The sequence below is a fragment of the Lampris incognitus genome, chromosome 15 (assembly GCF_029633865.1).
Source record: "Lampris incognitus isolate fLamInc1 chromosome 15, fLamInc1.hap2, whole genome shotgun sequence".
Lineage (NCBI taxonomy): Eukaryota > Metazoa > Chordata > Actinopteri > Lampriformes > Lampridae > Lampris > Lampris incognitus.
The window spans coordinates 14,219,158-14,241,644 of record NC_079225.1 but is presented as its reverse complement, the minus strand read 5'-3'; the positions used below and the strand labels follow the sequence as shown (position 1 = coordinate 14,241,644).

The window sequence follows — 22,487 nt, the reverse complement described above, 5'->3', positions numbered from 1 at the left end:
GGACGTAGCGCGTGGGAGGATCACGCTATTCCCCCCCCAGTTCCCCCTCCCCCCAGAACAGGCGCCCTGACCGACCAGAGGAGGCGCTAGTGCAGTGACCAGGACACACACCCACATCCGCCTTCCTACCCGCAGACACGGCCAATTGTGTCTGTAGGGACGCCCGACCAAGCCGGAGGTAACACGGGGATTTGAACCGACGATCCCCGCGTTGGTAAGCAACGGAATAGACTGCTATGCTACCCGGACACCTTTTACCAGGCTACCTGGACACCTTAAAAGACTCATCTTTTAGACACTAAATATCAAAATCACTACAAGGCTGTTAGTCCTCTCTGTATGTTGGCTGTGCCAGTCAGATAGAGGCAGGCAGTGGAGGGAATTCCTGTTTTTCACAGGGAAAAAAAAGTGAGTGAAAGATGGCAAATTTTTTTTTGTATTATGTTTCTTTTGGAGAGTGTTTAACTTAAATACGCAGGGGTAGAAGTTCCATGATCGCAGAGGGTCAGACTCGCCAGTAACCTGCTGAATAATTCTTCTGTCACTTCACAGAATTTCTGGCTCATCAAGAAAGCTCCTCTGTTTGCCAAGGAAAACATGAGTTCCACAACGTTTTATCTCTCATCTCTGGGGCTGTGTCGTTCTCAGCTGCCACTTTATCAAGTCTCTGTGTTGTGGCTTCAGTTGTGTATTTGATAAGACCCGTTTGGCATTTGGCTTATCTATCTGTTAACATCCTCAGGGCATGTGTTGTGGCATGATAACTTGAGTTCGGAGAGCAGCCTGGCTGTTTGATGTCTGGTTCACAGCTGGTCTGTTGGACAATAGAAATTGGTGCTGAAATTTCCCTTTTTATTTCCATTTGATTTGCCAGTGAAGTTTACCTATGTTTGACGATGCCAGCTATCTTCCAAGATCATTTTTGGTTGTGCGCTCCCCATATGTCCAAGTCTGAATTGTTCTTTAATCCATTCTTTAAAGATGTATACTCATGAGAAATGTAGTTCTTCAATTTTGCTGCATTTGTCAAGCATTTCTCACATTTGCTAAGCCATTTAAGGTGAACATGCCCTCACGAGAAATATTATCTTTTAAAGTAAAATTAAGTTTGGAAAGATAGATTTTGATATAAATTAATGATTCATGCTAATGGTTGAAACTGGAGAGCTTATACAACTAAGATATCAATCTCCTAAAGGTCTGCTTTAAAGCAGAATTGATGATTTCATGGGCACCACCGTTGAAACCATTTTAACCACTGAGAGAAATCCTCCTTGCATAAATTCTGATGTCATAACAGCTCTGCACATGGCAAGTAAAACTTGAAGCAAAAGGGGGGCGTCCGGGTAGCGTGGCGTTCTATTCCGTTGCCTACCAACACGGGTATCGCCGGTTCGAATCCCCGTGTTACCTCCGGCTTGGACGGGCATCCTTACAGACACAATTGGCCATGTCTGTGGGTGGGAAGCCGGATGTGGGTATGTGTCCTGGTCACTACACTAGTGCCTCCTCTGGTCGGTCGGCGTGCCTGTTTGGTGGGGAGGGGGAACTGGGGGGGAATAGCGTGATCCTTCCACGCACTACATCCCCCTGGGGAAACTCCTCACTGTCAGGTGAAAAAGAAGCAGCTGGCGACTCCACATGTGTCAGAGGAGACGTGGTCGTCTGCAGCCCTCCCCAGATCGGCAGAGGGGGCGGAGCAGTGACCGGGGACAGCTCAGAAAAGTGGGATAATTGGCCGGATACAATTTGGGAGAAAAGAAAAGGGGGGGGGGGCTTAAAGCAAAAGGCAGTATAAGTTATTGTCAATCATTAGTTTTAAAAAGCAGTAGTCTAATTAGCCTAATTCATACTTGCTGCCTTATAAGTCACTTTTTCACCATCTTGCTTGCAGAAGTTGATTTCGGCTTATGGGCTTTACCATGTTTGTATTTAACATTGACACCCGTGGACTTTCTCAGCATTGAGCTTATGTAGCAGCACGCATCGCTCTTCCAGCACACTGCATGGCGCCTCCTGTTACCATTAGAGTAGCAACACAAAGACACTCACGGCTTTCTCATAAATGGTTAAACATGGCTGGAATGAGGGCGCCTGGGTAGCGTAGCGGTCTGTTCCATTGCCTACCAGCACAGGGATCGCTGGTTCGAATCCTCGTGTTACCTCCAGCTTGGTCAGGGGTCCCTACAAACACAATTGGCCGTGTCTGCAGGTGGGAAGCCGGATGTGGGTGTCGCTATACTAGCGGCTCCTCTGATGGGTCGGGGCGCCTGTTCAGGGAGGAGGGGGAACTGGGGAGAATAGCGTGATCCTCCCACGTGCTACGTCCCCCTGGAGAAACTCCTCACTGTCAGGTGAAAAGAAGCGGCTGGCGACTCCACATGCATTGGAGGAGGCATGTGGTTGTCTGTAGCCCTCCCTGTATTGGCAGAAGGGGTGGAGCAATGACTGTGATGGCTCAGAAGAGTGGGGTAATTGGCGGGGTACAATTGGGGAGAAAAACGAGAAGAAGAAAAAAACCATGGCTGAAACATTTTAACGTTAAAATGCGCTGTCAATCTTACAAGCTACTAACCAGTGTATGTCATCGCATCACAGTTGCCATTCCTTTTGGTTATTCATGCATTAATAGGCAATAAAGTATAAGCAGCTCATTTTTCCAGAGCCCACATTCACAGTTTGAAAAGTTTAATTTCAAGGCCCTTTGAAGAGGGCACAGCTGATGTCCTTGGTGCTCATCTGGACCTCATTTTGATGAGGACTAGTGAAGATAATCCTACATCACATTTTGAGATGGACAGCTTCCACTGAAGCTTAGAACTATATAAGTCACTGATTAGGTCACAGCAGGAGGTCCTAAGTGAGGATTGTGGAAGTGGTTTTAGCATAGACCATGTGTCAGCAGTTTTTGAAAATGGGCTTTTTCTATTTGTTGAGCTTTTTCTATCTATCAAACTTGGAGAAAGGGTATATGAGAGGGGAAAAAAGCCACATGATTCTGCAATCTGGTGATTATGAAAATAAAATTCTCGAGTTGAGTAAGTTCCACAGACTGGAATTTCCTCACTAGAAACAGGATTACCAGCAGGATGTGGATGCATGAAGGCTGAGATTTGAACTTGAAATATCAGGAATAATGAAGGATCAGATTAAAAAATTCTGATGACCTCATCACTTTAGTGCTCCACTAGTTCAGAGTTTGCAGACTGTAGCCTTTTTCCATCCTGTTTCTGCGATGACAAATTGATCTGTTCTTGCCGTTGCAAGCTAAGTAACAAACCAAAGTATATGTATGTAGGAATAATTGAATCTTTAGCTTATGTGTTATTTGGCTAAAAATTTATATTTTGATCATAATCAAAGAATACTGTACAATAAGTTATTGTCAATTGTTAGTTTTAAAAAGCATCACAAAGTTTTAGATCTGTTAATATAGAAATCTAGGACTGTTCGTGAGACAGCTATAGATTAATTTAGTTTGCTCTAAAAGTAATTATCTGAGAACAGTTTGCTTTTGAATTATTATAGGCCTTAAACAATAAAATGCCAAGTAAATCTTTGTATAGAAGTTGTTTTTAATCATATTAACTTATTGGTGTACTTTTTTTTTACATCTTTTCCAGGTTCCTCTGTGGAAGAGAAGGACAATTTGGGAGCCCCATCTCTGCAAGAGTGTCCAGATTATGTATACAACACAAACAACTGGCCCACCACACTATCGGAAAGACCCACTGACTAGCCATGCCCTGCCTGGATCACCCCATAGGAGGGTTATCCCACATAGCATGCGGGATTATGTTCTGACATAAGTCATTATCAAAGTCAAACCCCACTGTAGAGATGAAATAAGCTCATTTAGGCTATCAGTTATCAGAACATTGGTGAAGCTGATCCCCTACGCAATACCCAAAGGATACCAAAGAAGAAATAATAAGCCCCAGATGACCTTTATAAAAGGAAATAGCTACAGCAATTTAGATCACCTCTAATGATTTAGTATACCTTTGCCTTGCTGACGAGGTCGTACCATGGCTGATGTTGATCCTCATAGCAAGGGTTCCCAAGTGAGGCCAGGAGTGGACTGAACAGGTCAGCGATGCAGCGCAACAGTGGTGGGGTTGGAGCTGGGAGTCAGCCATGGGTGCTGCGACGCGTGCGCCTCACCTGGCTCAGTTTCATGCTCTTTTTCATTCTTGTCTTCTTCCCTCTTATTGCCCACTACTACCTCACCACCATCGACGAAGCAGGGGGTCCGGACAAGCGTATTTTTGGGCCACGGCCTGGTGGCGAGCTCTGTGAGGCCAAACATGTGCAAGACCTTTGTCGAATCCGCGAATCAGTCAGTGAGGAGCTGCTGCAGTTGGAAGCCAAAAGGCAAGAGTTAAACGGGGAGATTGCTCGGCTTAACCTGCGCATTGAGGCCTGCAAGCGCAGCATTGACAGTGCCAAGCAGGATCTGCTGCAGCTGAAGAATGTCATCAGCCAGACAGAACACTCTTATAAGGAACTAATGGCTCAGAACCAGCCCAAACTCTCACTGCCAGTCAGGCTTCTGCCAGATAAGGATGACCCAGGTCTGCCACCGCCCAAGTCTGCTCGTGCCTGCCGCTTGCGCTCCTGCTTTGATTATGCCCGCTGCCCTTTGACCTCTGGGTTTCCAGTGTATGTGTACGACACTAATTCCTACTCCTGGGGAGAGTATCTTGACCCACTGGTCAAGCAGGCATTTGCAGCAGCAGTGAAGGGCAATATTTATATAACCGATAACCCCAACATAGCCTGTCTTTATGTTGTGCTGGTAGGGGAGCTGCAGGAGCCCCCCTCGTCCCCTCTACCATCTCCCGTGGAGCTGGAGAAACACCTGAAGGCCCTTCCTTACTGGAGGTCTGATGGGCACAACCACCTGCTGGTGCACCTCTCAAGGAAGACGATGACACAGAACTTCTTGTACAATGTAAGCACAGGACGAGCAGCGGTGGCCCAATCCACTTTTCTGGAGCAGCAATACCGTGAGGGCTTTGACCTGGTGGTATCACCGCTAGTTCATGCCCTCTCTGAACCCAACTTTCTTGAGGTACCCCCTCAGGTTCCAGTAAAAAGGAAGTACCTGTTCAGCTTCCAGGGAGAGAGGGTGGAGTCACTGAGGAGTAGCTTGCAGGAAGCCCCACCGCAGTCATTTGAGGAGGAGATGGAAGGAGATCCACCAGCCGATTACGATGATCGCATTATCGGTACCCTAAAGGCAGTGCAGGATAGCCAACTGGACCAGGTTTTTGTTGAGTTCACCTGCAAGAATCCCCAGCCAAGCTTGGCCACAGAGTGGGCCCTGTGTGGGGAGAGAGAGGATAGGTTGGAGGTCCTCAAGGCTTCCACTTTTGCCCTGGTGATCGCTCCTGGAGATGGGCAGTTGGTGGCCTCAGCAGGCTGTGGGATGAGGCTATTTGAGGCGTTGGAGGTAGGGGCAATACCAGTGGTGTTAGGGGACCACTCAAGGTTGCCTTACCACCAGCTTATCCGCTGGAGTGAGGCAGCTATTATTGTCCCTAAACCTCGCATTACAGAGCTACACTTCTTGCTGCGGAGCTTATCAGACAATGACCTGCTGGCAATGAGAAGACAGGGTCGTTTTCTGTGGGAGACCTACTTTTCCACCTCTGAGAATGTCCTTAGTACAATCCTGGCCAGTATCAGAACTAGCATCCAGGTTCCTGCTGCTCCAATCAGAGAGGAGCCAGCCCAGGAGATTCCCCACAAAGCTGGGAAGTTGGCAGGAACTGATGCCAACCTGGCTGACAACGGTGATCTGGACCTGGGTCCTGTGGAGACAGAACCTCCCTATGCCTCTCCACGCTTCCTCCGGAATTTCACATATACTGCTGCAGACACCTACAGAGCATGGAACCGTGCCCCAGGACCCTTCCACTTGTTTCCCCACACTCCACTGGACCCTGTGCTACCCTCTGAGGCCAAGTTCCTTGGCTCAGGTACAGGTTTCAGGCCCATCGGGGGTGGTAATGGAGGCTCAGGGAAGGAGTTCCAAGCAGCTCTGGGAGGAAATGTGCCCCGGGAGCAGTTCACTGTGGTCATGCTGACATATGAGAGGGAGGAAGTTCTAATGAACTCTCTTGAGAGGCTAAATGGGCTCCCATACCTCAACAAGGTAGTGGTGGTATGGAACTCCCCCAAGCCCCCTTCAGATGACCTGCTGTGGCCAGACATAGGCCTGCCCATTGTGGTGAGTGCTACTGTAAAATTCAAGATCAATATGAATCTAAACTAAGAAGTGTCTGTGAATGTTCTCATTCATCCAGGTCATGGTTATCCAAAGGAGTTGAATCAAGTGCAACTGGACTAGCTTGACTAGCTTGGTCTAGTCAGAAAGGCACGAACTGAGGAAGCCTCTTGGATGAGAGGCGAAACGTCTTCACGGATATATACCAAGTCCAGTTGCACTTGATTCAACTCCTTTGGATAAACTAAAAAGTGGTCGTTCTTTAAGGACCTGGTATTATGCCACCAGGTGCAGAGGCAACTAGTAAATAAAAGCCATTTGAAAATCTAGACAGTTGTGACATCACATTGGGAGGTGACCGATCAAATCGAGCCAAGCATTTCACACAGTCACTGCATTCTAACAGTGAGTATGGCATAATACCTGGTCTTTATTACCAAGCTCAGTAAATATAAACAAGTTTGTCTGGTTAGCATTGATAACGTTGGCACCTGGTTGTGTTGTTTAGAACAGAATATAATTTCAAACGTATATCATAATGCTTCTTTCTGAAATGCAAATGAGACAATCTCTTATTTTCTGCTGTCTAAGACAGTGTGACTTCTACTCAATTATGTTCCCCTGAATTGATCAGCTCTCTTCTTTTCTCTTTGAAGCTTTCCCTACCAACTGAAGGTAGCCAGGGAAAGTAGAGCTTCTTAAATTAAAAATGAGATGAAAACTAGGATGTCTACACTGCTTTTACCTTGAACCTGGAAAACAGATTATTTAAGGACTTCAAATGTACTGTCTCTCCCTGCACAGAAAACATTATGAATAAGAAATTAGCTGCAAGACAAGAGTCTGTCTTAACTATTTGGTTTCTGTTTGAGGATTATGTCTATGTAGTTGTATGTAGTTGTTTCAGCATTGAAGTATTTTTACTCCAGTAATTTGTTTTTGAGGAGTAAGAGATACATAGATGGATGGGGGACCTTCCTTGCTGTGATATCCATTTAAAGGGTCGATTCAGTTCTTTTGAACTCAGACCTCATCTCAGTGTTGGGCACCACTTAGAATCTTACAGACAGAACTTGCCTGATTGCTACAGTATTGAGAAACTCGCTGCACTAGCGCCTCCTCTGGTCAGTCAGGGCGGAGGCGAACTGGGGGCAATAGTGTGATCCTCCCATGCGCTACGTCCCCCCTGGTGAAACTCCTCACTGTCAGGTGAAAAGAAGCGGCTGGCGACTCCAAATGTGGTAGTCTGCAGCCCTCCCCGGATCAGCAGAGGGGGTGGAGCAGCGACCGGGACAGCTCGGAAGAGTGGGGTAATCGGCCGGATACAATTGGGGAGAAAAAGGGGGAAATTTTCAAAAAATAAATAAGACTAGAAGAGCATAATTGTCTGGATACACTGCAAAATTAAACTAGCCTATCATAAGACCACTCGGCTTCCACGTTTCCACATTTGAAATGGAACGGGGTTTACTCAAGATGCCCCGATTTGCAAATTAAGCCTTGGCTGCTGTTATGTTGACTGATCATGCAGTAAAATGATTTTAGAAACCACAGTCACGTGGCTATAGGATACATGTAGTGCCGGTGGCTCTTGAATATATAATATTTCACCATAATTCAATGTATTCAGTGAGTGGAAGCGATAGTCTGTGTACATTGCCATTCAAATTTTAGATCCCAATATAACATCGTTTAAAATGAAATTAGCCAGGCTTGTTTTATGTGATAGGGCAACCTGAAAAAGGAGGCTACAGAATGATTTTAACATATTTCTACACCACCAGTTAAACCCCAACCTATTCTGTTCATTACAGAACTTGGGCATGAGAAGCTGTTAACTGCTTAGACCTCATCTCTCCTTGCGTCTCCTTACACCAGCGAGCTCATGGCTGAAAGTGTGCGTTAGCGTTGCTGTCGCAGACTGGCAGCCCATATCCAATTTTTTTTTAACAATTTTTTTTTTATTACCATATCTGTTTCTGATTGCTTTTCTGTAGTCTGTATGTCCAAAGCCCACATGGAATCTGATTTTTCAAATCAGTTTGTAACCAAGTTCATATGAGGTTTGCTATCAAATTCAATTTGCATTTCTGTTGGTACGTCTCCGTTTGACAGCTCAAATCAGATCACACGCATTTCCCAACCACAACCTCCTGCACGTCACTTACAGCGCCACTAGACCAGAATGCTAAAGTACGCCCCACTGTAGCAAAAACACACCATGAAGTGGGTGTCTGGGTAGCGTGGCGGTCTATTCCATTGCCTACCAACACGGGGATCGCTGGTTCGAATCCCCGCGTTGTCTCCGGCTTTGTCGAGCGTCCCTACAGACACAACTGGCCGTGTCTTGCAGGTCGCTGCACTAGCGCCTCCTCTGGTCGGTCGGGGCGCCTGTTCGGGGGGAATGGCGTGATCCCCCCACGCGCTACGTCCCCTTGGGGAAACTCCTCACTGTCGGGTGAAAAGAAGCGGCTGGCGACTCCACATGTGTCAGAGGAGGCATGTGGTAGTCTGTAGCCCTCTCCGGATCAGCAGAGGGGGTGGAGCAGCGACCGGGACGGCTCGAAAAAGTGGGGTAATTGGCCGGATACAATTGGGGAGAAAAAAAGAAAAGGGGGGGGGATTATGAAACTCCAAATTGCATCATCACCAGCCATCAATCATGAGACAGGATACATGTCCTCTCTTCCATCAGTGATGTTAACGTGCCACATTTATGCTGCACTGTAACTCGACATCGCCATTGTGAAAATGGCGAGGATTAAAATCTCTATTCTGATAACTCACTGGACTCAGAGTTAGCGGAAACCGCACCACAATTATCCACACCTAGGAGCCCGCGTCGATACGGCAACAAAAAAATACAGCTGCCCGAATGCACAGCCGATCCGAAGGTTTGCAGATAACAGAGCAAACAGTCAATCTTAATTGGATTTAAAAACCCAGAAATCAGTTGCGGATCAAAATCAGATTTGTCCGCCGTAGCCGAGGCACGCTGTCTCATTTAATTGCTTTCAGGGGATGCAGTGGAAGTTTTGATGCTTGTGTGTGACAAGTGCAGTGAAAGCGGTTTTGGCGACACAAAAGTATTGATTTTGTATCAAATAAGATGTGGTGTGTTTGCAGCTCACAGAGGATTACAAGTTTAAAAATGTCACGTTGAAATCGAAAAGCGTTGCGATTTAATTCAGTGAGTTATCCTCCTGGCCGGACCTCTCCTAAGCTTGCTCACACACACAGTCGTTCCCCAGCAACATGGAGCTGGAGAACGGCACAGAGCAGGTGAAAAACCTGATGGACCATGCAACACCTTTGATTCTATTTATCAAATTCAAAAATGATTGACAAATGCAGGTTTGTTTTTTTTTTACTCCAGCAGAGCATTTGTCAGTCTAATTGCTCAATGCAATTATCAAAAGGTTCTGCAAGATACTTGATAGTCGATAGTTTCCGGTTTCCACTGGAAACCGGAAACTATCGACTATCAAGTATCTTGCATTATGTAAAGATGCAAGATCTTGCATCTTGTGGTGCTTGCAAGTATCTTGCATATCAAGTATCTTGCAAGATACTTGATATGCAAGATACTTGCATCTTGCGAGGTCATTAAGTACATGAGATGTGCTATTAGTGTGGCAAGTTTCCACACTAATAGCACATCTCATGTACTTAATGACCTCATGTTGAAAAGGAGCAATGCTCCGCTAACCTTTACTCAAATACCCGCTACAGGAGTAGTTGTAGCAAATAATTATTCACCTCTGAAAATGGGTGCAGCCCCACAAAGGTTAAGGGACAGCACCACAAATAAAAGACCTCTCAGAAATGCAGTGTCCACGCTAAATCCCGTCTCTCACTCCCTCAGGTGGTCCGTACTGAGAAGAACAGCCTCAACAACCGCTTCCTGCCCTGGGACGCCGTGGAAACTGAGGCCATCCTGTCCATAGATGACGACGCTCACCTCCGTCACGATGAGATTATGTTTGGCTTCAGGTCGGTGATGGAGACAAACTGTTCAGAGAAAATCCCATGTCCAGGTAGCGTAGTGGTCTATTCCGTTGCCTGCAAACAACGGGATCGCCGGTTCGAGTCCCTGTGTTACCGCCGGCTTGGTCGGGCGTCCCTACAGACACAATTGCCGGATGTGGGTGTGTCCTGGTCGCTGCACTAGCACCTCCTCTGGTCGGCCTGTTCGGGGGGGGGGGGGGGGACTGGGGAGAATAGCGTGTTCTTCCGGACCATCCCCGGATCAGCAGAGGGGGTGGAGCAGCGACCGGGATGGCTCGGAAGAGTGGGGTAATTGGCCAAGTACAATTGAGAAGAAAAAAAAAGGGGGGGGGGATCCGCCTTTTTTCTCATTTTCCTTAAATTATTCTCTCATAGTAAAATTACACTGTAAGTGAATGTGGCCGTCAGTTATTAATGTTGTACAGAAGACTGATTCCATCCCCCCTATGTTTCGACTGCACCTTCTGTACTCATTCGGGGTGGTAGCAGTTGGGGGTGGGGGTGTTGATTGTTGTTCTATATAAGACAGTGCCAGTTACTGAGTTTACTGTAGTTGGAAAAGTGACAAGAGAAAAAGAAGGGAAAATTTTTACCTCCCAACAGGAGTCAGCGTTCGCCCATAACCCTCGAAAAGCCTTTGCTCCACCGAACCAGCCAGACGCCGTCACCGTTGCGGGCGTCTCGTGCCTATGATTCACCTGTGTCTACTTCCCCAAACTCTCAACACGGAAGCCATATTTAAAACTACAAAGTACACATATAATAATGTTGGTTCTCTTCACCCCCCCCCCCCGCCTGAGTTGTCTGAGAGACTCCGCCGTCGCACCATGTCCAGGCAGGCAGAATGAAGCGGCGTGCCGCACAGGGGTCGTTTGTCATGAATTATCCCCGACGCCTCCTGAATTACCGAGGAATGTTTCTTCACCTCCGCTTTCTCCTCAGGAGTAAAATTCTACCACGTCTGACGAAGTGTTTGCTCCCAGCGTGGCACGATAGGAGCTCCAGGAGCTAATGGCAGTGCTTTTTGAGACTCCTTGTGTAGTCGCTGTGTGTGTTAGGATTGCCAAATATCTAATCGGATAGATTTAGAGGCTTATCTTTTCTCCCCCCCACCGAGATTTTCTTGTCGTGGCTCTGGTTATCCATCTCCCCAACTTGACTTTTTTTGTTTTGTTTGTTTTTTGTTTTTGTTTTGTTCCCCCCCCTGTTTCTCCCCAATTGTATCCAGCCAATTACCCCACTCTTCCGAGCCGTCCCGGTCGCTGCTCCACCCCCTCTGCCGATCCGGGGAGGGCTGCAGACTACCACATGTCTCCTCCGATACATGTGGAGTCGCCAGCCGCTTCTTTTCACCTGACAGTGAGGAGTTTTGCCAGGGGGACGTAGCACGTGGGAGGATCACGCTATTCCCCCCAGTTCCCCCTCTCCCCAAACAGGCAGCCTGAACGACCAGAAGAGGCGCTAGTGCAGGGACCAGGACACATATACCCACATCTGGCTTCCCACCCACAGACACAGCCAACTGTGTCTGTAGGGACACCCGACCAAGCCGGAGGAACACGGGGATTCGAACAGGTGATCGCCGTGTTGGTAGGCAACGGAATGGACCGCCACACTACCCGGACGCCCCCTCAATTTGACTTGTGAATGTCATTCTGGTCTTGGGTGTCTTGACTTTGTCATACACTGAAGATAACAGAAAAATTTAACAGACAGTTTTTTTTCAAAATGGAACGATTGGCGACTAGATGAAACAGACGCGTGTTCGAGCCCTAAAGAGTGTCATGTCTCGAGATATGCCTCGAAAATAATGACCTCAATTAATAAATGCGAGAGACTGTCACAGTGTCAAATATTTGAGAGAAAAAAAAGAAGATGAAGTTCATTAGTCATCCTAACTGAGCTGACTGAAAGTGAAGAGCGCTGACTGTGTACCGGTCTGTGTGTCGGGCAGGGTGTGGCGTGAGGCCAGAGACCGCATCGTGGGGTTTCCTGGGAGGTTCCACGCCTGGGACATCAACCACCAGTCCTGGCTCTACAACTCCAACTACTCCTGTGAGCTCTCCATGGTGCTGACGGGAGCCGCCTTTTTCCATAAGGTGAGACAGTGCCCCCCCCCCAACACACACACACACACTGTCCTTCCCCAAGGTCCTTCGCAATGTAACTTGATGCAAATTCAGACATCTCTGTAGGAGGCTGATTCCTCCTTTTGCTTCCTCATACCATTTAACTTACCCCCATTTTTGTTCAATCCCTTTCTTGCCCCCCTCCCTTGTGATTCACCCGCTCAACGTATTTGTGTGTGTGTGTGTTTGTGTGTGTTTGCCTGCAGTACTATGCCTACCTATACTCCTACGTGATGCCGCAGGCCATCAGGGACATGGTGGATGAATACATCAACTGCGAGGACATCGCCATGAACTTCCTGGTGTCTCACATCACCCGCAAACCACCTATCAAGGTGAGTGTGGTACTGTGGTATCCCATGCGGCGTTGCTGTGCTTACCACAGCAGTCGTGATAAGTAGGGATGCACGATGTGGATTTTTGTCAGCCAATACCGATAACCGATAATTACCTGCTTCCCATGGCCGATACCGATAAGATCACCGATAATTTAGAAATTTCACAGAAGTTCATAACCTGTAGTATATGCACAAGGCTCAGCGTTTTCGTTTTTTTCCGATTTTCACCGAAAAATACCCAGATTTTTTTTAGCTGATTCCCACCCGGATTTTATGTTTCCACCGATTCAAAAGTTGTTCCTGTTCGTGTGAGGTTATGTAACAGTGTCCTGTTGTGGCGAAATTCGGCATGCTGGATGGCTTTGAAAAATAAAAACCAAAGACGCTGAGCCTTGTATATGCATACCTGAGGGTAAGATAGGTTAAGACGGAGTGAGCAAAGATGGACGATTTAATATTCCAAAGCTCTGATCGAACCACATCTAACTGAAATCACTATCGTTAACACAACAAAAACAAAGAACAGTTCTGACTCTTCAGAAGTTCTTTTTATTTCTAGTAAAGTACATCAAAGAACTTCCAAGAATCCATCCATCCATCCATTATCCAAACCGCTTATCCTGCTCTCAGGGTCACGGGGATGCTGGAGCCTATCCCAGCAGTCATTGGGCGGCAGGTGGGGAGACACCCTGGACGGGCAGCAAGGCCATCACAGGGCAACTCCAAGAATATACTTTGGATTTCATAGAACATAAAGCCTATCAAACATTTCGCATAAAAATTCAAAATAAATTAAATTCCCCTTCAATTAAGTGACATGTCTCAAATCGGATATTTGTTAATGCTCCTCCGAGAATCGTCACCTTAACGTGGTGGAGGGGCTTGTGTGTCCCGGTGATCCTGGGAGCTGTGTTGTCGGGGGGCAATCGCCCCCGGTAGGGTCTCCCAAGGCAAATTGGTCCCAGGGGAAGGGCCAGACTAAGAGCGATTCCCAAAAAACCCGATGAATTTACACCAGCAGAGTTACAGCGCCTTGCCCGGAAAAGGGAAACCGGGGCCCCCTCCTGGAGCCAGACCGGGGAGGGGGGCTCGCCGGCAAGCATCTGGTGGCTGGGCCCAGCCCGAAAAAACAACATGGAGCCACCCCCCCGTGGATCTGCCACATGCGGGGATGAGCATTGGGGTAGGGTGCCGTGCAGCCCGGGTGGCGGGCAAAGGTGGGGACCGGGGCATGCCGACTTCTGGCATCGCAGATTGGTCCTCGGGACGTGGATATTGTCAATGTATTAAATACAAGTAATTGAAACAAAAAGTAAACTGCATCCCTCAATACAAAAATAAAGGCTTTTATAGAACCGGAAGCCCATGGACACGGCCATTTTCAAATGCCAGTCAAGTAGGTGCTACCGCGGGCACCTGGGTAGCGTAGCGGTCTATTCCGTTGCCTACTAACACGGGGATCGCCGGATCGAATCCCCATGTTACCTCCGGCTTGGTCGGGCGTCCCTACACACACAACTGGCCGTGTCTGCAGGTGGGAAGCCGGATGTGGGTATATGCTCTGGTCGCTGCACTAGCGCCTCCTCTGGTCGGTCGGGGCACCTATTCAGGGGGGCGGGGGGACTGGGGGAATAGCGTGAGCCTCCCACACACTATACGTCCCCCTGGCAAAACTCCTCACCGTCAGATGAAAAGAAGCAGCTGGTGACTCCACATGTATGGGAGGAGGCATGTGGTAGTCTGCAGCACCTCCTCGGATCGGCAGAGGGGGTGGAGCAGCGACCGGGGCAGCTCGGAAGAGTGGAGTAATTGGCCAGATACAACTGGGTATTATTAAAAGAATAAAAAATAGGTACTACTGTACTCACTTTGTTTTGTTGATGGTAATGGTTGTTTCGTATTCCTTCAATACATCTTCGTTGCGATGGCGACGTTTCAGGTGACTTATAAGATTTGCTGAGTCGAAACTCGTGGACTTTTCCCCTCCTCTCACAATCCTCCCGGAACATCGGCACGGCAACAGCTGCTGCGCTTGTTAAGTCAATGAAAGCAATGTTGGCTTCGTATTATCGGCTCTGTTTATTGGCTATAATTTCATTATCGTACTAACACATCATGATATACATTTCCCATTATCGACCGATCGGCCCGATATATTATCATGCGTCCCTAATAATAGACTCGGTATCTCCCCCCTGTTTGCGTGTTTCTACTTCTGCACACAAAGCTCTGCCATTACTCAAACTGACATGTCCAATATTCTACACAAATTATGTCAAACCACGGGATCGAACCGACGCACCATGTCTGGTGTCTGAGATTTTTATTAGGACGGCGTTTATTGTCGGTGTGTATTTATGACTATACAAATAATTACACCGTGGCAACACTGTTGCCAGTGGAAGGGTTCGGAATGGAGAGGCGGACAAAAGATAGATGGTGAACACAGGCTTTTATTTACAGTGTCTCTGTTTGCACATTTTTTCCTTGCACGGACCGGTGCGCACAGGTGCTAGAGCCGTTCCTGCCTCGCCCTCTCTGCGTCTTGTGTTGTGTCCACCTGTGTTCCCACCGGTGTCCGTGTCAGTCAGTGTCAGTCCAGGACCCAGCTTCACCGCAGGATATAAAGAGCGGTTTGTTTTTTGTCTCCCGTGACGCACACACCCCCTCCCCCCCTCTCCACCTGCAGCCGAGGCTAAACCACATCCCACTACCACATTCCCCCACTGCCCAACTTAGGCCGGGGCTACATCCGGCTGACAGCACCCCCCCCCCCCCCCCCCAAGTAGGCTGCAGCATCCGCAGCGTGTGGCCACAGCATGAGGCACTGTGTGGGCCGGTTCATGAGGCGCTCCGATATGGCTGTAGTGCCGAACGGAGCTGTCGTGAACTGGTGCAAATCGTCCGGCGTAGAGAAAACCGTTTTTTCTTAGACTGTGGAGACGAGGGAATCTGCCGTTAGACCTTGGTTGAATCCATCCAGTCACCCATTATCCAAGCCGCTTATCCCAATCGGGGTCGCGGGATGGGCAGCAGGCGGGGAGACAACCTGGACAGGCCGCCAGTCTGGTTGAATCCAGTGTCGTAAAAAAAGCAAGCAGAGCTGACCCGGTCAAGGCGTTCATCGACCTGCGGCATGGGATAGGCGTCAAACATGGATACATCGTGCACCGTGCGATAGTCTACACAGAACCGTACCGATCCATCGGACTTGTGCACAAGGACAATGGGGCTACACCAGTCACTGCTAGAGTCCTCTATTCATCCCACTCCCAGCATGGCCTTGACTTCTGCCTGAACACTGTGCTTTTTGTGTTCAGGCAGTCGGTACGGACGTGGGCGCACCAACACACCCGCAGATCTCACTGTGCGGTGCCGTATGAGGTTTGTGGGTCCTGGCAGGGGGAAGAACACATCAGCAATGCGCTGTTGCAATGCCCCAACCTCGGCTTTCTGGGGGGTTGAGAGATTGTTTTCATAATGGAAGGGGGTCAGGATTGTTTGATTTTTGGGACCTCCGGCCCCAACTCATCTCTGTCTGACACCACCGTAGCCAGAGAAACCGGTACGGCCTTGTCTCCGTGCTTTTAGGAGGTTGAGGGGATCTGTGTTACACCTCCCCTGTTATTACGCACAACCTCATGGTCGATATCCCCCACTCGTCGTGTGAGCTCAAAGGGCCCTTGCCACTTGGTGGGTAATTTGGAGCTGGATGTTGGAAGTAATACGAGGACTTTCTCTGCTGGTGAAAACTGACGCAACCGTGCTTTTCTTTTATACAGGCGCTGCCGGCGTTCCTGGGCCTGGAACCAGATTCTCCCATGACAACCGCCCAAGCGTATGGAGTTTTGCTCTCAGGTCCAGGACGCACCGTACTTCGTCTTTACTGGGGCTTGGACCGCTCTCCCAGCTTTCAGGTCCGACACACCTCGCAGCGTTCTGCCAAACGGCCATTCAAGGGGGGGAACCCCTGGAGGCCCGGGGCACCTCCGCACTGCAGATAACAGAGGATCTCACCGTTTATCTCAACTGCTGCTATCCTCACGCACGAACTTCCGAATTCTGGCTCCGAGTGATGATTACAGCTCCCCACAAGCCCATCTGTTCGGGGGTGGTGCACGCTCAGGCGGATCGATTTTGTGTCCCATAATTCATAGGGTTCGCATAGTGTATGTGACATGCATTAGCCGAGATGTTGCACAGCAGCACTGCGTCGGGATAGTGCGTTGCGTAATCCAATACGACTAACACAAGCACTGCAGCTTAACGGCCCGACGAGCGCCATGCCAATACGCTCAAACAGAACCTCAATCAATGGTAATGGGTGCAACGGTGCTTTTGGGGTGGCTGGCAGGTTTACCCCTTCTCGTTCCCGGCAAGACGTACAGCACCACGTCGCCATTAACGCCCAGCCAGTAACATCGAGCCGTTATTCGGGCGAGTGCGTCATCGTATCTGAGGTGACCTGCCATGGGGTTGTGATGGGCCGCCTGGAAGATCAGTTCCCGGTGGAACTGATCCTAAAAAGATGGCCGACATCCTGAAAAGATGGCCCATACTCATAACATCACCAGCCGGGTTAACGTGGCAGTCGTAGGTAATAGCGTGGTGGCAGACATTTCCTCTGTTCATGAGTGCTACACGAGTGGCTTGTTTTTACCGCTTGTTTGACCACACCGCCTCCTTTGCATGCCGTGTAAGAGAGTCATAAAAGCGCACTGCTGCACCTAAAAACCGCCTGTTCACGAGAGACAGGATTTTTTTTTTTTGAGATACTTTATTAGTCACCCTAAGGAAATTACTCTGCATTTAACCCATCCTAGTTGTGTAGCTAGGAGCAGTGGGCAGCCGCCGTGCAGCACCCGGGGACCAACTCCAGCTCGTCTCGCCATGCCTCGGTCAGGGGCACAGACAGGAGTACTAACCCTAACATGCATGTGTTTCTGATGTTGGGGGAAACCGGAGCACCCGGAGAAATCCCACCGCAGACACGGGGAGAACATGCAAACTCCACACAGGACGACCTGGCACGACCCTCCAAGGTTGGACAACCCCCGGGGTTCGAATCCAGGACCTTCTCTCTGTGAGGAGGGGCCACCGTGCCGCCCAATAGTGTGCCCCAGTATAGTGTCCAATTTAAGATTACATTAAAAAGCTTTCACTAGGAAACAAAATAACACTGAAAGTTATGTTTTGTCGGTTTGTGTCAGTCGTTGTCTTCGTAGCCGAATTACAAGGCCGAATTTAGAGGCAACATTTGCAGTTATATTTTCAATTACTTACTGTGGACCATATCTAAGGTCCAGTGTCAGTGTAATTGGTTTGATTCGTGGCAGACTGCCATTTGGAGTGCTTGAGGAAGAGGGTGATTGGTTCGAGTAGAAATAACCAGCGCTACAAAAAAGACACTTTCCCCCGAGAAATAACAGCCTCCTCTATTATACAAAGTTCTGCTGTCAAATGTTGCCTTGTCGACAGCCGTGCGTTTCTACCAGTCAAGCTGGCAATCCACTGTGTTTGTGCACGGCCATGAGCGGCCGGGGGGGTCGGTGTCGAATACACCTCAGTATTCATTGGTTTTCACTGGGGCCACCTTGGAAAATAATGCCATGGTAGAGTGTCTCCGCACTGTTCACTACCGCCACCTTATTTTTATGAATAATTTTTTTCCCTCAATTGTATCCGGCCAATTACCCCACTCTTCCGAGCCGTCCCGGTCGCTGCTCCACCCCCTCTGCCGATTCGGGGAGGGCTGCAGACTACCACATGCCTCCTCCGACACATGCGGAGTCGCCGGCCGCTTCTTTTCACCTGACGGTGAGGAGTTTCACCAGGGGGATGTAGCACATGGGAGGATCACGCCATTCCCCCCAGTCCCCCCCCCCCCGACTGACCAGATGAGGTGCTAGGGCAGCAACCAGGACACATACCCACATCCGGCTTCCCACCCGCAGACACGGCCAGTTGTGTCAGCAGGGACGCCCCGACCAAGCTGGAGGTAGCACGGGGATTCGAACTGGCGATCCCCGTGTTGGTAGGCAACAGAATAGACCGCCACGCCACCCAGACGCCCCCTTTTATGAATAACTGAAGATTACTGCAGCACAGGTTTTCTGTAGCGCAATGCCGTTTCCGCCAAGTCTTGTGAACATGGGCCAGTGTGTCGCCCAGCTGAGGTATTCGGCCGCTGTGCGTTTTCCATACCGCCGGTATGAAAGTAAACACGACAGATTAACAAATCTGCTCCTTGTCTCCATCTCAGGTGACGTCACGCTGGACCTTCCGCTGTCCCGGCTGCCCTCAGGCCCTCTCGCACGACGACTCGCACTTCCACGAGCGCCACAAGTGCATCAACTTCTTTGTGAAGGTGTACGGCTACATGCCCCTGCTCTACACGCAGTTCCGGGTGGACTCGGTGCTTTTTAAGACTCGCTTGCCCCACGACAAGACCAAGTGCTTCAAGTTCATCTAGCGTCCGGCACCGGGGCTCGGTGGCCTAGCAAAGAGCTGAGGGGAGAGCAGACGGAAGGACCGGCAGCGTGTTAAAAACTGTACGCTCCCACTGCCGGCGCAGGAGTGGACGGGCGGACGGGTGGAGGTAAGGATAGGTGGAGCACTCAGAAGAAGGAAGGAAGGAAATGTATAATTTAAGTACGGCTCGGCTTAGCGATAGACGCGGAACTCTTATAAGTTGTTTTTTCTTTCCGGCTGGTGCTTTCGACCCACAACTTTAATGGAGATGCCAAGGTCGTGGAGGCTGAGTGGGACCTGTGCCAAGAAGATGTTTTTTTAAAAAAAAAAAATTTTTTTTTAGTGGGTGTTGCCATCTGCCTTCCATGTTCACACAGCCTCCACCATCAACCACTACAGATCTCATTTGCACCACTCCGTAGGCCTGCGAAACAGCGGCTGGTTGCGCCCGGGGGGGGGGCGGCGAAGGGGAGCCCTCCGGTCTGAAACTCTTCCTCCCGCAGTTACTCGGCGATTGACAATGGCGTGGCGTTGCATCAGAGCTGGGATCTGGTTGAACCTGCTGACAGATGGGTCGTCTGGGGGGGGGGGGGGGGGGGGAGAGACAACAGTGACAAAGGCACACGGTTGCCGTCGCACTTTTATTTTCGATTTTTACACAATTGCAAACTGTACTTAAATGAAATATGAGACGAGCACTGACGGTCAGAAGTATTTTATTGAACTTTTCTTTTTTTTTTTTTTTTTAATTGTGCTTAAATGTATAAATCAATATGTGGAATGAACCGGTTTTTTTTTTTTTTTTTTTTTTTGTTCAAGAACCTCAACCTGTGGGAGAGACATAGACATGTTAGTCTGAAAACGAGACGTAACAACAACACGACAGAGTAAAGCCGGTAGGCCCGGCCATGCTTCTATTAGGATAGTTAGCGGTCATACTGCAATGGTCATCAAACTGCCTCCAAGTGTGGAAACCAGCTCCCGCCTTGACCTGCGCGGGGTTGGACTGCAGTCTCGGTAGAAACGGCCCGCTTGTGATGTGGGAGGGCGTAACCTGTCATCATGTGTAGACGTTGGGTTTAGGATTTCACTCTCTGGCAAAGTCCAAAATTGCTCCGTTTGAAAAATCAATTGCCACCAGAACTGTGTTTTTATCTGTAATGGGGGGGGGGGGTTGTGCATAAGGTCTCACCTGAGGGTTAGGATCAGGTTTCTGTACACGTTTTTATATCGAGATTAACACCCAAGTCCCGCTTCGGCTCAGGGCGAGAAGGTTACCAACCAACAAAAAAAAAAAAAACCCATTATGGTGTCAACATGGGGGCCACTCAATAAAAGTAGACATCTACTGCGAGGTTTATTTAACTCTTACCCACAATATCTGTGTTGTAGTCTCCAAACCTGGAGCGGGAACGTCACGTCACAGTTTAAAACCGCGTTGGTTTCGCCCCGTTGCTGTTTCTCGATGAATGTTTTTCTTTGCCAAATAGGTACGATGTCCGCTGACTTACAGCAACGTTTGCGAGATGCACAATGTGAATGCTTTTGTTTAGAGGGCGCGGTCTGGCGAACCCGCCTCCGCCTCGCACGGGGTCGTCCCGGGGAGTCGGTCCGTAGGGAGCCCCACCCTGTTGTGTCTTACCAAGTTCCAGCTTCCCTTTTACTTCACCGCGTTTGATTCAGCTCCAGTCATTTGACCAGATAAGGAAGGGCGGGTCGCACTCGGAAATATACCAGTAAATAGATGTACCGTGTCGTCTGTCTGGCAAAACACAATACGTTTTCGGCCATATGGTCTTCATCGGTGTTTCCGACGAAGGTCGGATGGCCGAAAACCAGACGGATGACATAGTAAATCTATCCATCCATCCGTTATCCAAGCCGCTTATCCCGACAGGGGCCACGGCGACGCTGGAGCCTATCCCAGCAGTCATTGGGCGGCAGGCGGGGAGACACCCCCGGACAGGCCGCCACGCCAGTAAATCTATCGGTTTGCTGTATTTCTGAGTGCGACCCTCTCTTCTTTTTACGGTCCCGTGCGTCTAGGATAACACAATTAATTTTTTTTTTTTTTTTTACCAGAGGAATCAATTTGAAATAATCCCTTTAGGAAAGAAAAAGAGTAGAAAATCTATACAAATTGGTATTTTTTTTTTCCTGTGATGCTCCTACTGTAAATCTGATTTTATGAAACAAAAAGGCATAAGCCCCACAAGTTGATGTGTATTTATTGAATATGTTATTAAAAAAGAAAACTCTGGAACTGAGGTTTAATTCTCAACGGGGAGTAACTTTCAAGACGGGTCACACGGCACACGCGATACAATCAACTGGGCTCCGTGGTTCATTATCTCGGGTGGCAAAGACGGGCCCGACCCGACGGATCCCCCTTGTATCTTGACAAACGCCAAAGAAAGCCAGTGTGCCGGGGAACGCCTGAGGCGGAGCCGTCGCGCTGGCCTCGGACCAGCGCACAGGGAAGGGTAACGCGTCGTGGGTGGCCTGCTTGTTGCGGAGACCATCCTGCAACCGCTGTCACAAGTTCAATCTCCTGGCCACCCTCTGCGGCCCATCCGTCTGTGGTATGCTGTGGTGTGTATTACGGTTGTCGGTGCACCGGGGCTCACGAGACCAGCCTGGGTTTCTTTGGATGAGCCTTGACGCGCAATTATCTGCACTTCGCCATCTCGCCGTATTTTTCATCGGCGCTCCGAGGGCCCGGTTATTACCCGGCTCCAGGGGCAGATCTACAGGGTGGCAAGGGGTGGCAAGACTGTGTCCCAGAGGTGGCAGCTGCCACCCCTTGCCACCCCAGGAAAAACTCTCTAGATCCACCACTGCCCGGCTCACCCTAAACCCGGCCTTGGGGCTGGACTAAGGTCAGCCGGTGTCACGGGAGGCATTTCGAAAGCAGCTCCGCGGTTCCCCCTCTGGGATCGGCAGCACAGCTGGTTTTCCGCGGCTCGGAAGCGGGGGAAAGGCACCGAGGGGCCACAGTTTGACTTGGAAGTGTTTTGTTTTTGTTTTTTTTAAAGCACGGTGAGGTCCCCGAGTCACCTGCCGGGCCGCCCGCCCCGCCCTGCACTGTGCCAGACTGGCAACTGACCACAGCATCAGAACGATACCGCTGAAGGCCGGATGAATGGAAATAAAAACGCAATGTTGGGTTAAACCATTTGACTTGTGTCCTTATTCAGTTGTTCCCCCTCCGACGCGTCGCCCTTCACCTTCTGATGTTCACGCGTGCATGTTTCCTATCGGACTACATTAGACGCTGAACTAACCTCAGCTCGGTTTCCACACGTCTGC

General features: G+C 49.3%; 1 protein-coding gene across 1 annotated transcript; it reads left to right on the top strand.

Annotated features, from left to right (window-relative positions):
* Window positions 1-4,096: 4,096 nt before the first annotated feature.
* extl3 (exostosin-like glycosyltransferase 3) lies at window positions 4,097-22,417 on the top strand. Its single transcript, XM_056294846.1, has 6 exons — window positions 4,097-6,235; window positions 10,098-10,225; window positions 12,195-12,339; window positions 12,576-12,704; window positions 18,970-19,305; window positions 22,214-22,417. Exons 1-5 carry the CDS (start codon window positions 4,097-4,099, stop codon window positions 19,177-19,179), a joined length of 2,751 nt encoding a protein of 916 aa, XP_056150821.1. The 3' UTR covers window positions 19,180-19,305; window positions 22,214-22,417.
* The last annotated feature ends 70 nt before the right edge of the window (window positions 22,418-22,487 follow it).

What these genes read in the sequence shown, in the direction of transcription:
- extl3 (XM_056294846.1), top strand. Translation starts at nt 4,097, where the DNA reads ATGCAGCGCAACAGTGGTGGGGTTGGAGCTGGGAGTCAGCCATGGGTG. An exon ending in GAGCCGCCTTTTTCCATAAG is followed by an intron (nt 12,340 to 12,575) that starts GTGAGACAGTGC and finishes GTTTGCCTGCAG; the next exon opens with TACTATGCCTACCTATACTC. An exon ending in CCCGCAAACCACCTATCAAG is followed by an intron (nt 12,705 to 18,969) that starts GTGAGTGTGGTA and finishes TCTCCATCTCAG; the next exon opens with GTGACGTCACGCTGGACCTT.